Source organism: Lissotriton vulgaris, unplaced genomic scaffold, assembly GCF_964263255.1.
Source record: "Lissotriton vulgaris unplaced genomic scaffold, aLisVul1.2 SCAFFOLD_3069, whole genome shotgun sequence".
In the NCBI taxonomy this organism is placed as follows: Eukaryota; Metazoa; Chordata; class Amphibia; order Caudata; family Salamandridae; genus Lissotriton; species Lissotriton vulgaris.
Window position 1 is genome coordinate 60,271 of NW_028243562.1, and position 15,746 is coordinate 76,016.

Consider the following 15,746-nt stretch of genomic DNA (forward strand, 5'->3'; position numbering starts at 1 on the left):
AGCTGGCCATTAATGGCCAGTAGAGCTCTAAGGCTCTTAGAGCATTCAGCCCCTAGAAGGCAGAATATTCTAATTAGTAAAAACGAAAATACCTCTCTGAGCCCGCAGGGGTTTACATCCCATTGGGCTCCGAGAGGCCTTTGTACACTGCAACAGCTGTGAAAAGAAAAAAAATATTGGATTGCTGCCAGTAGAAGCGTGGAGCAATCCATTATCCTTAATGGGGCTATAAACATTCAAATGTTCTAATAGTATATATTTGTCTTATGTGCTATGTGCTTTTAACTTGCCTATATAATACTTGGTCTATGTACACTATACTACCTATGAAATACACTGTAATATATGAACTTTCCAGATAGAGAAAATGATATCCTATATTTCAAGTTGTTAATCCATTAGACAAACTAGGAGCATTTGGTGACAATGGGCTGATCTATACTATTCTGTTTATTTCCTGAAATGAATATTAATTCTATTTATTGATAGTATGTGTAGGTTTTGAATAAAATGAATAACATTTTATTACATTTTCCTTCTCTTCTTCCTGACTTAACCCATGTCCAGCTCTGGGCCCTCTGCGAACAACAATTGCGACTTTAGGGAAAGGTTTCTCTGGATGTGCCTTCATGGTCCTCTACCTGTACACCGCTGAGCTCTACCCCACCGTCCTCAGGTACGCCTAGGCACTGCATTCTGACATTCATGATAGATAATTTGGGGAACACCAACACCAAAATAATCTCATCAGTCTAAAAGAAAACATAAAAAATGTAAGTTATCCTCAATCTTCAGTAGTATTTTTATCTGGGTTGCATTGAGTATCTGCATGTTGTGCGTAGTCTAGTTCATGATTCCCTCCATGTGTGAAGTTGACACAGTTTCTGCCAATTAACCATATTATCATGTCATAATTCTTGCAAATTAAGGGCATTATTTACAATATTCTGATGCACGGCAGCACTGCAAGCCTTACTGCTATGCTAACGTGCATCAAAAGATACAAGTTACAGAGCATTCCTGTCTTTATCCCCGGTCCTGGCACACAATGGGCTGCCATGCACCAACGCAGGTGCCCTTGCGTCATGATTCAAGGGAGTCTGCATTGTAGGGGTGATTGTTTAGAATGCAACAGACATAGAAAAAGGAAAACCGTGGAAAAAAAGATATTACTCCTTGTTGTGCCTCCCTTACATCTCCCTTGGGGACGAATAGGAATCTGCCGCATTCCCAGGTTTACAAAACCTTGCAAATCTTGGAATGCACCAGGTTCCATGGATGTTGAATGGGAAAACCCATAGCAACACCCATTAAATGAACCTTTCATGTAAAGTATTGCCCAAAAGGCGGCCATATATACAAGGCCATTGAAAGCCACGCAGTCCGCTAGTGCACAAAAAGAGAAACCCACCGGCTGCGCAAAGGGCTTGCAAGTAAGCCAATAAGTTCCAAGTTAATATTCTACACAATTTCATTGTTGTGAACAAATTCAATAGTTGATTGGTTTCTCTTTCTTTTTTGAGTATTGTTAGATCTGTCAGCCCTAGGGTGGTCTTTCCCTATTTTTCTCGCCCTTGCCTCATTTATCCCACCTTCTTTTTGTTGGCCTTAGGTCTCTGGGCACCTTCCCATTGCTTTTCAATGCTAAGGTGCAGGTGCTCTCTTCCCCCAACATGGCTGCCACTGACCCCTGCTATTGCAGCGTGGTCTTTTTGTGTAGCACCCTAGTTGCCAGGAGCTGGCAGGAACCCCTAAACATTGTAGCAATACCAGCCTGCCTTGCCTGCCCATAGCTAGACTAGGGAAGCTCCTGGAACCTTCTAGAATAGGGGCGGAGCCTGGTTTTGCCGCCCTAGAGGGTGGTCCCCTGACCTGGGCATATAAAAGAAAAGGGAGGGAAGCTTTCCAATCAGTTGGGGCATCAGTGATCTGGGGATCTACGCAGGAGACTTAGGCGGTAGGGCCTAGTCAGGAACCTATACCACTGGGAGTGACAGGGTTTAGGCACTGCCCACCAAGCTGAGTGAGGAACACTGAACTAGCCCACTGATCTGGCCTGGCGGGAGGGGAACCCAGGGACCACCTGAAGTGACCTGCTGAGGAAAGCCTCCAACTCAAACCCCCCCACTCATCAAGAAACCAAGAATTTACTTCAGAAGGTCGCAGGACGCAACTGGCACTGAGAAGACCCCTTTCTGTGCCCCCAAGGATTACTGGGGATCAACCAGTTATTGGGCCTTGCCACCTCTGCACCACGTGTATCAACCTGTGCCCCCAGCGCTGTCCAGTGATAACCTGCCTCCAATTTAAATAAACCACCTGTGGAGCGCACTGCCTGCCTAGCGCTAGCCCCTGAACTACCTGACCTGCTTGAACTGCCTGGACTGTTAATGTGCCTGCCCAGCCTGCCTAGCACTTGAACTCTACTTTGCTGTGCCCCTGAGGCCTTCCTGCCTGCCATCAATGTGCCCCAAAGCGCTGTGCTGCCCTGTGCCCCGGTACCGTGCCTCAGAGCGCCATGTCCCCTGAGGCGCTACAAACGCTGACCGTCCCCGCGACGTGCTGTGCCTGAAGTGCTAATCCGCGAGGGCACTCGCCGCCGCTGCCCGATCCCCTTGTTCTGTGAGGGCCCGAAGGACTGTGGCTGCCTCAACCTGCTGTGACTCGGTGGCGCTAGTCTGGGAGAAGGCCTCCGCTATGCGCACCGTAGCGGCGGCCCCCAGTACTAGGAGAGGGCCGCCGGAATCCTGAGGAGGCTGCAATAGGCCCGATGCCACTTCCTCCCTGACCACGTGACGGGGGTGCCCGGCCACGTCATTTGCCGCGCCCCCGCCTGGTCTGCCAGCACTGAAAGGAAGGCCGGGGCACCCCCCGGGCCACGCTGCGATTGGCGGCCGGGGGCATGCCCCCATTGAAGCATGCTGATTGGTCCCCGACCCGGGACCAGGAAGAGAACCCGGACAGGGGCTCCGGAGGAGCCCGAGATCCCGCACCTGCCGGCGCCGGCCCCCGGAGCATCCTCGAATCAACCAGAAGCCGCGTGAGGCCTGCCAGAGGGCTAGAACCCTCCTGACCAGCCGGAGATCTCCGCAAGGGCACAGGAGGAGCCAAAAAGTCCAGGTAAACCCCCGGGGAGGAGGGCGGAAGGCCCAGAGGAGGCCCCGAGTTCGCCCCTCCCCTGGGGAAGACTGTTGCTGGGCCCTGTTGGCCCCCCTGTAAGCGCTGGAACTGGGCCAACGTCCCAAAAGACACTGTGGGGGCCCCAATCAATAGAGGATGACCCCTTGCTAGGGGTCTGTTACTGTGTTGATCTTAAAGGTTGCCTGAGTTCTAAGAAGTCTTACTCCTCATACAGGGAAGGAGTTACTCAGGCTAAATGCCAGCTAATGTAGGCCCTGATGCCTAGGTTATTTGTTGCTTGATGAAGTACCTTTGCCTGGTGCATTGGTTATTCCTGTGAATTGGAAATGTCGCTTTCAGGGTGAAATGATCCTTTATGCCTAATGTTGATTCTTGATGCCTAGTTCGACTGGAAATGGTTCTTGAAGTGCTCTTCCTATTTAAAAGAAATGTTTATACTAGCCTAATGAAATGCTGGCTTACCGGATAAGGTATTAGTTAGCTTACCTAATGAACTGTTGCCCAATCTTTCATGAGATGTCCATTATTACCTAATGAAATATTCTACTTCTGATGTTGGACTGCCTATCTCTACCACAGGAAATGTTTTACCCTCATGTAATAACCTGCTTATTTTTGCAGCTAGGAAATGTTATTCCTGAGTAATGCAGCGTTTATTCTCCTAATGAAATGAGTTATTGCTACTGTGATTATTGATTGCTCTAAGTGAACTACCCATTATGACCCTGATCTAGATCAAATGTATTGATTTGAATCAAACATACTGGTGTGGCCTCAGTCTTTGCGATGCATTTTTTGTCTCAGTGGATGCATGTGCTGTGCAGTCACTGAACACCTAAGCTTTCGGGTGCCTACCTGCTCAGGCCAAGCTACCCCACGGGGACCTAATGACCCCAGTTCCTACATTGGTGGCGAGCGGTGGGATTCGGGATATGTGGCTATACAGCACCCTCCAGTGGGACAGAGTGCGCTGCAATTTGACTAGACACCTATTGTGCATGCAAGCCTACTCGATTGACCCCACTGTGTAACCTGAGGGTGTAGAGACCTGTGTTGCCCCAGTATTGTTACCTACGTCCTAGTGCTTCCCCTTTATTTTTATCTGGGTCCCCATTTGGCAAAATGGAGTTCCAGCTAGCCGACCTGGAAGAATACACAGTGGTGCAGCTTAGGGAATTTTGTCAGGGGATGGGGATGCCGGTTGGGCGGAGAGCCGCAAAGGAAGAACTCCGTACTGCCTTGAGGGCATGGGCAAGGGCCCACCCATGTGGCAAAAACGGCACAGATGCGTCACGCATCCGTGCCGTAAAAGCAGCGCATTGCTGGAGCTGCGTCGCAAGCGCGAGGCAGCTCCAGCAATGCTCTGGGGGGCCCTATCTCCCCAATGCTGCATCAAGCCTTGCGCCTGCTTCAAGCAGGCGCAGGGTTTTGACGCAGCATTGGCCTAAAAGTGACCAAGAGAAATCTTGTAGATTTCACTCAGCCACTTTTAGGAGGCGTTCCTGCGCAGGAACGCCCTCCCCTGCGCCGGAACGCCTCCTGATGGCGAAGGGCTTTACAACGTGACGCATCTCTCAGATGCATCACGTTGTTAATACCCAGCACCATGGCCCATCTTTTGTGCTGCCGCTGCGTCACAAAAGTGATGCAACTGCGGTGCAAAAGAGGGGCAAGCGGCTTGTAAATCTACTCCATAATGCTTTTACTACACTGTAGCTGTGTAAAGGGCCAGAAGATGTGTCTCCAGTGACCATGTGTGCCTGTGCCTGTGTTACAGGCACACATGGTCACTGGAGAAACATCTTCTGGCCCTTTACGCAGCTGCAGTGTAGTAAAAGCACTATACATTTACCCAATGAGGGAGCACTTACTGGATTAGCCAGTAGAAAGTACTCCAGGGCAAATCGCAAAAAAATCCGCCATTTCGCAGGAAAATTCCTGAATTCGCGTATCTTTTTGCGATTTTGCTGGGAAATCCGTGAATTTGCGGAACGCGAATTCGCAAATTTCACCCATGCTTACCCCAGCCCCTACAGGTGGCAAGAGTCCCGGGGTGGCTAGTGTAGTGCTTGGGATGGAAATGCCCCTAGATAGGGAAGGGGAGTGGACAGGCCTCACCCTGGTTTCACTTGGGGACATAGAGTTGGTCCCAGTGATGTCCTTACCATTGAACACTGCTAAATACCAGCAGTGGTTGAAGGTTAACGGGGAGGAGGTGGAGGCTCTGAGGGACACAGGTGCCAGCATGACCACCGTAGTGAGGCCGATGGTGTCCCCTGAGCAAGTAGTACCTGACGTAGTACTTGCTGTCTTGGCTGACGGCAGTCTGAGTTACTATCCCGTGGCTCAGGTTCCCTTTGAGTGGGGAGGAGTGAAAGACCCGTTGAGAGTTGCGATAAGCCCTGCCTTGCCTGTGGACTGTCTGCTAGGAAATGTCCTAGAGCATACCGCCTGGAAGGAAGTGGAGTTTAAGGCCCACACTGAGATGCTGGGGTTACCAGTATGGACTTGCGTGGTCACGAGGTCCATGGCTGCCCGGCAGGGAACTCAACCCGGGTTGGAGCCTGAGACAACGGCCCAACCCAATGCTGGTCCTGAAGAGGAGAATGTTGTGGAGGACACACCCCGTGTGATGGATGGGGAGCCTCTGGAGGTACCCCCGGAGTCCATGAAGGTGGATGTTGTTCCTGTGGGGGACTTGCCGACCCTTGCCGAGTGGCATGTGGAAGGAGGGCCTACCCGGGAGGAATTCTGTCGGGCGCAGAAGGAGTGCCCCACGCTTGAAGGCATGCGGCGGCAGGCCGAAGCCCAAGCGACTGATCAGGAGACCGGCAGTTTTCACATGTACTGGGAGGATGGCCCCCTTTACAATGAGCCTAAGGTTCCGGTGCATGGATCGTCGAGAGCCTTAATGGTACCCCAATGCTACCGGGCCTTCTTATTGGAATTGGCGCATGAAATTCCTTTGGTTAAACACCTGGACCAGGACAAAACCTTTCCGCGGTTGGTCCCACATTTTTATTGGCCCAGGATGAGAGTTGCCTCTGACACCTATTGAAAGACCTGCAAGACTTGCCAGGCAAGTGGCAAGACTGGGACTAAAGTGAAGGTCCCTTTGGAACCTCTCCCGGTGGTCGGGACCCCTTTTGAGCGGGACGGAGTTGACATTGTTGGGCCGTTGGACCCTCCGACCTCTGCAGGACACCGGGTCATCTTGGTGTTAGTGGACCATGCCACTCGGTACCCAGAGGCTATTCCTCTGAGGACCGTCACTGCACCTGTGGTGGTGCGGGCCCTGATGGGGATATTTACCAGAGTGGGATTCCCCAAGGTCGTGGTGTCAGACAGGGGCGCGAACTTCATTTCGGCCTACATGCAGGCCATGTGGAAGGAGTGCGGCGTGACCTACCGGTTCTCCACTCTTTACCACCCCCAGACTAACAGGCTCGTAGAGTGCTTTAATAAGACCTTGAAGGGGATGATCCGGAGCCTGCCAGAGGACTTGAGGCGGAAGTGGGACATCCTCCTCCCTTGCCTGCTGTTTTCATACCACAAGGTACCACAGAAGGGAGTCAGGTTCAGCCCCTTTGAGCTGCTCTATGGCGATCCCGTTAGGGGGCCCCTCAGCCTTGTCAAGGAGGGGTGGGAGAAGACTTCGAAGAAGCTTCCCCATGATGTCATCAGCTACATGCTGGCATTGCACAGCCAGATGGCCAAGCTGTGGAAGGAAGCCTCAGACAACTTGGAGGCTAGCCAGGCCGTCATGAAGGAGTCGTATGACCGCAACGCTCGGACGGTGGAGTTGGACGCTGGACAGAGGTGTGGGGCATGGAGCCTGGGGAGGTTAGTGCCCTCCAGGACTGGTGGACTGGTCTGTACGAGATTGTGGAGCGTCAAGGCCAGACCACCTATGTTGTTGACTTGAAGACCCCCGTCAGCCCCAACGGGTGCTCCACGTCAACTGCCTGAAGCCTCACCATGATCGATCTGAGCTTGCTCTCCTCATGGTGACGGATGGGAGCGAGGAGGAAGAGAGTGAGCCTCTTCTTGACCTTCTGGCGGCCCAGGAGAAGAATGGTTCAGTGGAGGGAGTTGTCTTCTCCCCATCCTTGACCCCAGAGCAACAGAGGGACTGCCACCAGGTGTTGGAGCAGTACGCCTCGTTGTTCTCCCTCAGGCCTGGAAATACACATCTGTGTACCCATGATGTGGAAACAGGGGACAGTTGGCCTGTAAAAACTAAGTCTTACCGGCTGTCCGATAAAGTTAAGAACAGCATCCAGGGTGAGGTGGCCAAAATGCTGGAGCTGGGGGTGATCGAACCTTCCAGCAGCCCTTGAGCTAGTCAGGTTGTGTTGGTGCCGAAAGCGGCCCCACCGGGCACCACACCAGAACTTCGGTTCTGTGTGGACTATCGGGGATTGAACTCTGTCACCAAGACAGATGCTCACCCGATCCCACGGGCAGATGAGCTGATTGACCGGCTGCGAGCAGCCCGGTACCTCAGCACCATTGATCTAACATCGGGGTACTGGCAGATTGCCACGGCCGATGGAGCAAACGAGAAAACAGCGTTCTCTACCCCCGAGGGCCACTTTCAATTTAGAGTGATGCCCTTCAGGCTCAAGAACGCTCCGGCCACCTTCCAGCGGTTGGTGAACCAGGTGCTGTCTGGCCTGGAGTCCTTCTCAGCGGCGTACCTGGATAACATAGCTGTCTTCAGTAGCACCTGGGAGGACCAACTGCAGCATCTCCAGGAGGTGCTACAGGCTTTGCAACGTGCTGGCTTGACCATCAAGGCTACCAGGTGCCAGATTGGACAGGGATCTGTCATCTACCTGGGACACCTGGTGGGCGGGGGTAAGGTATAACCCCTCCAGGCCAAAATTGAGACCATCCTGGCCTGGGAGCCCCCCAAATCCCAGACTGAGGTCCAAGCTTTCCTCGGCCTCACTGGCTATTACCGCCGGTTTGTCAAGGGATATGGTACCATCGTAGCCCCCTTGACTGAGTTGATGTCCAAGAAGCAGCCCCGAAAAGTGATCTGGACGGATGCTCGCCAAGAGGCATTCCAAACACTGAAGCACGCGATGTGCACCGCTCCGGTGCTTGCAACACCTGACTTCTCAAAAGAATTTATCGTGCAGACAGACTCCTCTGAGCATGGCAAAGGCGCTGTGCTTTTGCAACTCAACAACGATGGCCAAGACCAACCTGTGGCCTTTATCTCCAGAAGACTCCTCCCTCGGCGACAGCCATGGAGTACCATCGAGCGAGAAGCCTTCGCTGTGGTCTGGGCCTTGAAAAAGTTGAGGCCATACCTCTTTGGCTCTCACTTCCTGATTCAAACCGACCACCGACCCCTTTGCTGGCTCATGAGAGGCAAAAATCCCAAGTTGCTAAGGTGGTCCATTTCCCTACAGGGGATGGACTTAAGGGTGGGGCATCGACCCGGAGTTGACCACGCCAATGCTGATGGTCTCTCCCGGTTTTTCCGCCTTAGTGACAAGAACTCCCTAGAGGTTGGGTAGCTCTCCCCACTTTCAGCTGGGGAGGACGCATGTTAGACCTGTCAGCCCTAGGGTGGTCTCTCCCTATTTTTCTCGCCCTTGCGTCATTTTTTCCCACCGTCTTTTTGTTGGCCTTAGGTCTCCGGACACCCTCCCATTGCTAATCAATGCTAAGGTGCAGGTGCTCTCTTCCCCCAACATGGCTGCCACTGACCCCTGCTACAGCAGCGTGGTCTTTTTAGGCGCACTCTAGTTACCAGGAGCTGGCTGGAACCCTTAAACATTGTAGCAATACCAGCCTGCCTTGCCTGCCCATAGCTAGACTAGGGAAGCTCCTGGAACCTTCTAGAATAGGGGCGGAGCCTGGTTTTGCCGCCTTAGAGGGTGGTCACCTGACCTGGGCATATAAAAGAAAAGGGAGGGAAACTTTCCAGTCAGTTGGGGCATCCCTGACCTGGGGATCTAGGCAGGAGACTTAGGCGGTAGAGCCTAGTCAGGAACATATACCACTGGGGGTGGCAGGGTTTAGGCGCGGCCCACCAAGCTGAGTGAGGAACACTGAACTAGCCCACTGATCTGGCCCGTCAGAAGGGGAACCCAGGGACCACCTGAAGTGACCTGCTGAGGAAAGCCTCCATCTCACCTACAATGTACGACGACTACAGCTGGTTCAGAACCAAGCTGCCCGCTTGGTTTACAACCTCACCAAATTCCATCACGTCACTCCCCTCTTAAAATCCTTGCACTGGCTCCTCATTCGCGAACGCTCCCAGTTCAAGGTGGGCTGCCTCGTCTTCCAGGCCCAGCTAGGCTCTTCTCCTGCTTTTATCTCTTCGGAGATCAAACCTTATGCCCCCGTCAGAGAACTTCGCTCCTCTTCTCAACATCTGCTGATTGTCCCCCGATTTTGCAGAAATAAATGGGGAGGCTCTAAATTCTCCACCCTTGCCCCCATCTTCTGGAACTCCCTCCCAGCCCAACTCAGATGTGCCACCCAATACTCGCTCTTCAGAAAGGCTTTAAAAACCTTTCTATTCTCCAAAGCCTTCCCCCAATAATCTCTCACAAGTCCCCCCCCTGTTATTCTCGCTTCTCATTGGACTCAACATACTGTAGCGCCATGGAACCGTCAGGTGTACGCGCGCTTTACAAATAATTTAAAACTCAAACTCAAAACTCACCCCCCCCCCCCCTCCTCAAGAAACCAAAAATTTACTTCAGAAGGGCGCAGGACGCAACTGGTGCCGAGAAGACCCCCTTTCTGTGCCTCCAAGGACTACTGGGGATCAACCAGGTATTGGGCCTTGCCACCTCTGCGCCCTGTGTATCAACCTGTGCCCCCAGCGCTGTCCTGCCTGAAGTGATAACCTGCCTCCAATTTAAATAAACCACCTGTGTACCGCACTGCCTGCCTAGCGCTAGCCCCCTGAACTACCTGTCCTGCTTGAGCTGCCTGGACTGCCTGCCCAGCCTTCCTAGCGCTTGAACTATACTCTGCTGTGCCCCTGAGGGGCTATACTCATCACGCACCTTCCTGCCTGCCATCAACGTGCCCCAAAGCGCTGTGCTGCCCTGTGCCCTGGTACCATGCCTTCTGAGCGCCGTGTCCCCTGAGGCACTACAAACGCCGACCGGCCCCGAGGCGCGCTGTGCCTGAAGCGCTAATCCGCAAGGGCACTCACCGCCGCTGCCCAGATCCCCTTGTTCTGTGAGGGCCCAAAAGACTGTGGCTGCCCCAACCTGCTGTGACTCGGCGGCGCTAGTCTGGGAGAAGGCCCCCGCTGTGCGCACCGTAGCTGCGGCCCCGGGTACTAAGAGAAGGCCACCGGAATCCTGAGGAGGCCGCAATAGGCCCGACACCACTTCCTCCCTGACCACGTGATGGGGGCGCCCGGCCGCGTCATTGGCCGCACCCCCGCCTGGTCTGCTGGCACTGAAGGGAAGGCCGGGCTGCCCCACGGGCCGCGCTGTGATTGGTGGCCGCAGGCACGCCCCCATTGAAGCGTGCTGATTGGTCCCCGATCCGTGACCAGGAAGAGAACCCGGACAGGGGCTCCGGAGGAGCCCCAGAGCCCCCACCTGCCGGTGCTGGCCCCAGGAGGGCCTCGAATCAACCAGAAGGCAGCGAGCGGCCTGCCAGAGGGCCGTAACAATCCCGACCCGCCGGAGATCTCCGCAAGGGCTCAGGAGGAGCCGTAAAGACAAGGTAAACCCCAGGGAGGAGGGTGGAAGGCCCAGAGGAGGCCCGAGTTCGCCCCTCCCCTGGGGAAGACTGTTACTGGCCCCCCTGTAAGCGCTGGAACTAGGCCAATGCCCCAAAAGACACTGTGGGGGCCCCAATAAACAGAGGAGGACCCCTGGCTAGGGGCCTGTTACTGTGTTGATCTTAAAGGTTGCCTGAGTTCTAACAAGTCTTACTCCCCATACAGGGAAGGAGTTACTCAGGCTAAATGCCAGCTAATGTAGGCCCTGATGCCTAGGTTATTTGTTGCTTGATGAAGTACTTTTGCCTGGTGCATTGGTTATTCCTGTGAATTGGAAATGTCGCTTTCAGGGTGAAATGATCCTTTATGCCTAATGTTGATTCTTGATGCCTAGTTCGACTGGAAATGGTTCTTGAAGTACTCGTCCTATTCAAAAGAAATGTTTATACTAGCTTAATGAAAGGCTGGCTTACCGGATATGGTATTAGTTAGCTTACCTAATGAACTGTTGCCCAATCTTTCATGAGATGTCCATTATTACCTAATGAAATGTTCTTCTGCTGTTGAACTGCTTATCTCTACCGCAGAAAATGTTTTACCCTCATGTAATAACCTGCTGATTCTTGCAGCTAGGAAATGTTATTGCTGAGTAATGCAGAGTTTATTCTCCTAATGAAATAAGTTATTGCTACTGTGATTATTGGTTGCTTTAAGTGAACTACCCGATATGACCCTGATGTAGATAGAATTTATTGATTTGAATCAAACATACTGGTGTGGCCTCAGTCTTTGCATGCATTTTTTGTCCTAGTGGATGCATGTGCTGTGTAGTCACTGAACAACTAAGCTTTCGGGTGCCTACCTGCTCAGGCCAAGCTAACCCACGGGGACCTGGTGACCCCTGTTCCTACATTGGTGGCGAGTGGTGGGATTCAGGATCTGTGGCTATACAGCACCCTCCAGTGGGACAGAGTGCGCTGCAATTAGACTAGACACCTATCGTGCATGCAAGCCTACTCGATTGACCCCCATTGTGTAACCTGAGGATGTAGAGACCTGTGCTTTCGGATGCCTACCTGCTCGGGCCAAGCTACGCCCGGGGGACCTGATGACCCCAGTTCCTTCAGGTATGTTTTGAGAAAACTTACTTAAAAATGATTTAAACCAAAACTTTCTGTAAAACATATTATTTTTTCGTACTATAACCTCAAAATCAAACCTAACGTGGCAAGATACTGACCACCAGAATAAACAACATATGTAGAGATTCAATACTTAGGTTAAAAACTATTTCCTTCTCCTAAATTCATGCCTGTGCCTCTTTCAACTGCTAAAATATGTCTTTTTTTTCTCTGAGTTTTATATAGTGCTAACTTGCCCCAAAGGATTCGGGAATCAAAGTGCTTTAGACAAGTACCAGTTGCCCATACGAATAAATAGGAAGGCCTTCCATAATAGCTACATGCAATTTGCGATTCGCTATAAAAGAATATGTAGGAATTACAATTTTTTGGGTGAAACCTACATGCATAGATAATTGCGACTCGCTAATAGCAATTAATTAATAATCGCTATTAAGGATTCGCTATTCCCTACTTTGAAGCATGTGACCCTTTGTCTCTTTCTCCTGCAAATGTACTATTGGTGATTATAAGATTTTAATATGTACATGATATTTGTCAAAACATGCCCACTTTTATTGAAATATTGTTATGGTTTTAATTAGCTTAAACAATAAATATTTATTCTTTTTCTTAGTTCTGGGTAGGGTTTTTTTAGAAATAATTTTGTCATTTGATAATTGTATACTAAATATAGAAGACTGTACACTAGATACTAAGATATGTGTGTGCTAGAAAAAATGAGTTATCTGTAAAACTTTCACCACAATATGAAGGATACAGGTAGTATGTACCTTAGCACCTTCAGATTGTGATATTTTCTAGCAAATACTGTTTTTGGACAACTGTTGCATAGAGTGTACACTGTTCACAGTAGATATTTTGGATACTCTGAGGTGTATTTATCATGAGAGTTTTACTGCCTGCAACAGTTTGACACAAACTCTTGCCACACAGAGAATACAAAATATTTACAGTGCCCACTTTTCTTCTGATATGAACTTTAGTTCTTAATATACACTCAGTGAGTGCCACAGGTATAATACAGAGTAAAGCTGTATGTACAGGCTACTTTCTTTAAACTGATACTCAGTATTTTGTTTTTCTCCCAATATTTGTATAGAGATTTAAAATTGTAGTGAATAAGAATTTCCCATATATGTGTGGTTGATTCTTAATGTGATCTATCCTAACTGTAAAGCGTGAGCTATAGGCTTAGTGTTCGTATAATGCTTGCTTTTAACACCTAAGAGAGTTGTATCTGTGGTTGCAGTAGTAATGACTGATATTTAGGAGTTTCTGTCAGGCCTCTAATATCATAGTAATTTAAAGAGCAGTATGCAGAAAAATTAAGTTTGAATGATGTCGTCAGTGATTTCATCAATGATGTCATTTGAGATGTCATCAGTGATGGTATAAAGGATGTCATAGAACATGCCATGAGTGATGTCATATGTGATGTCATACGTATTGCATGGTCGGGGGAGCAAGTTATAGTTAGCAATGCTAACTATAACTGCTGAATTTGTTTTTTTTAGTTCAAAATGCTAATGATGTAACTGACAAATTCACCTAATTATAATGTTACTTGAAGCTTTTTTTCAGTGAATTTCAGATTTTTTTCAAAACAATTTTTTTTTACCACACCTAACTATAGCTTACTTTAACCTTTGTTTTTTTAGTGAATTTTTAGTTTAAAAAAAAATGTAAGTGTATACATGGTAGCATAACTGAATAATGCATCGTGTGCGGATGGTATTCTGAAAGGGAATTGCTTTCGTATTGAAGCTTAACAGGAAGGAGTGGACACTTTGCAAAATGTTTCTAAAAAATTTTGAGTATAAAAAAGAGTAATACAACATTGGTGTTGAGATTGACTGTCTCTTCAGTCTATCTGACTCTCTTATTGAGACATTTTCTTGTTGTGACTTACTCTGTCCCAGCCCTACTGGTCTTTCAGTAGCACTAAGCCTTACATGTAATTTACTCTGCCGCAGCCCTAATAATGTAGTACGCATCAAGTCCGAGCTGGGTCTGACTATGCCGCAGGGTGGTATGGCCTCCTGGAACGCGCTTCCTGTAAGGTGGCGCACTGAACTCCTCCTGCTGTGACCTTTTCGCAGGGCTTGGAGGCCTGCCTTGCAGCTACCCCTTTCCCCAGTGGCCTGCTCAGGGAGCAGCCATGGAGGGCCTGGTGTTCACTTAAATTACCTGCCTAGGTCCCACCTCACAAGATTCGAGGGTGAGTGACTCTCCCCTTGGCAATACAGCTTGACCCTCTGTCACATGAATTGGGGCCAAATTGACAGTGTGGACTCCGTGCTTCTGTGGACACCTGTGATTTCAAGGGTCCTAACTGCTCATGGATCCCCAGGACATCCTGCAGAATTCGGAGTGCCCCAGAGGTAGGGTGCTTTTTCCCAGGTCTTCTGCTTAAAGTTTCACTCAGGGTTATCTTTGGTTGTGGAAGAATGCACTCGCCTCATTCCTCAAGACCTGGTTTACATATCCAGAGGCGCCTCGCTCGCATCCTGCAATTAGGAGGGGGTTTGTTGGAGGTCTCAGTGGACAAAGAATAAGAAAAGTGGGATTCCCAAAGCCTTCCAGAAGATCCTCTCTCATGTTGATCAACGTTGTCTATGAACTTACTTGTGGCCTTGCGCCTTGAGACCCTCTGGGTGAGTAGTGCGCTATACAAATGCACGAACTTGAACGTGGGCTGATTCCTGACAGACAATTGTGTAGCAGATGAAGAGATTTTTCAAACCTTTGGTGTTTCTTTTATGACTGTAATCTTTTTCAGCTGGTCAACTGCAACCTTTGTTGAGCATACTGACACATGGCTGCTGAGCCGGGGGCTCTACCTCTAACGCAGGGTATGCTAAGTAGGGCGTCCTGCCACAGACTGGCACCCGGTATTTATCCTGTTCTTTGTTGCATGTTAGAATATCATTTTTCCCCCCACTCCACGCTCCATTAGGGTAAACGTAGGCAATGCTGGTTAGAAGTGTCTCATTCTGCTGCCCTGCCCGGTCCTCTCTGTTTTGATATGCTTCATCTGAAGCTTTGACTTTGGGCTTCATGGGGAACTGCAAAACGGTGGTGGCAGCTCCGGCGACCCCTGCAAAAACCACAATGGATTCCTTATTACAGCGTGCTCTGGGTGTCCTAGACAAGGAGATAGAGCTTGCGGTATGTCAGCTTTCTTGCTCCCTGGCAAAACACCAGCTCCCCCTTTTATCCATTCCCCCATGTGATTCAGTTTCAGCTTCACGCAGCCTGGAGTTGGTGGAAGTGGCTGAGCCAGTCAGGGGTCTCTCCACCTGGCCCATCTGTGTCCAGGAAGTAGTAGGTTCTTCTGCTGCAATTAGGGATGACGAAAGCAGGGGCAAAAAAGCAACAGTGTCCGTGCCCGGTTGTAGTAAGATCACTGTCCCTGCCCTCTCGTTTCAACAGGGGCGCAGGGTACTGGTGAGGTTTTGGGATCAGGACAAAAAGAAAGTGTTCCCTGACAGGAGGTAAGGCAAAGCGTCCCAGGGCAGATGGCCAGATGTCCAATACACACGGTGCTCAGACCCTGTCTAAGGAGGACATGGCAGCTATGATGTAAACATTTGTGGGTACCTTATTGGAAGGACTTGATGCCAAATTGGACTCAAACAAGGTATGACTTGCCTCAATAGAGCAGGATCTTCCTAATCTGATCCAGTATAACAACATGGGTAGCAACATAGTTAAACCTGGCTCTGTGGATACATGGGACGCTCTGG

General features: G+C 50.2%; 1 protein-coding gene across 1 annotated transcript in view; it reads left to right on the forward strand.

The window, feature by feature from the left end:
• The first annotated feature begins 573 nt into the window (after window positions 1–573).
• The window catches only part of LOC147668301 (solute carrier family 22 member 7-like), a 66,723-nt gene continuing 51,550 nt past the window's right edge, over window positions 574–15,746 (forward strand). Inside the window, exon 1 of the mRNA XM_086948622.1 lies at window positions 574–676. Within this exon, the coding sequence (XP_086804748.1) occupies window positions 630–676 (47 nt within the window). The 5' untranslated portion in view covers window positions 574–629. The remainder of the gene's footprint in view (window positions 677–15,746) is intronic.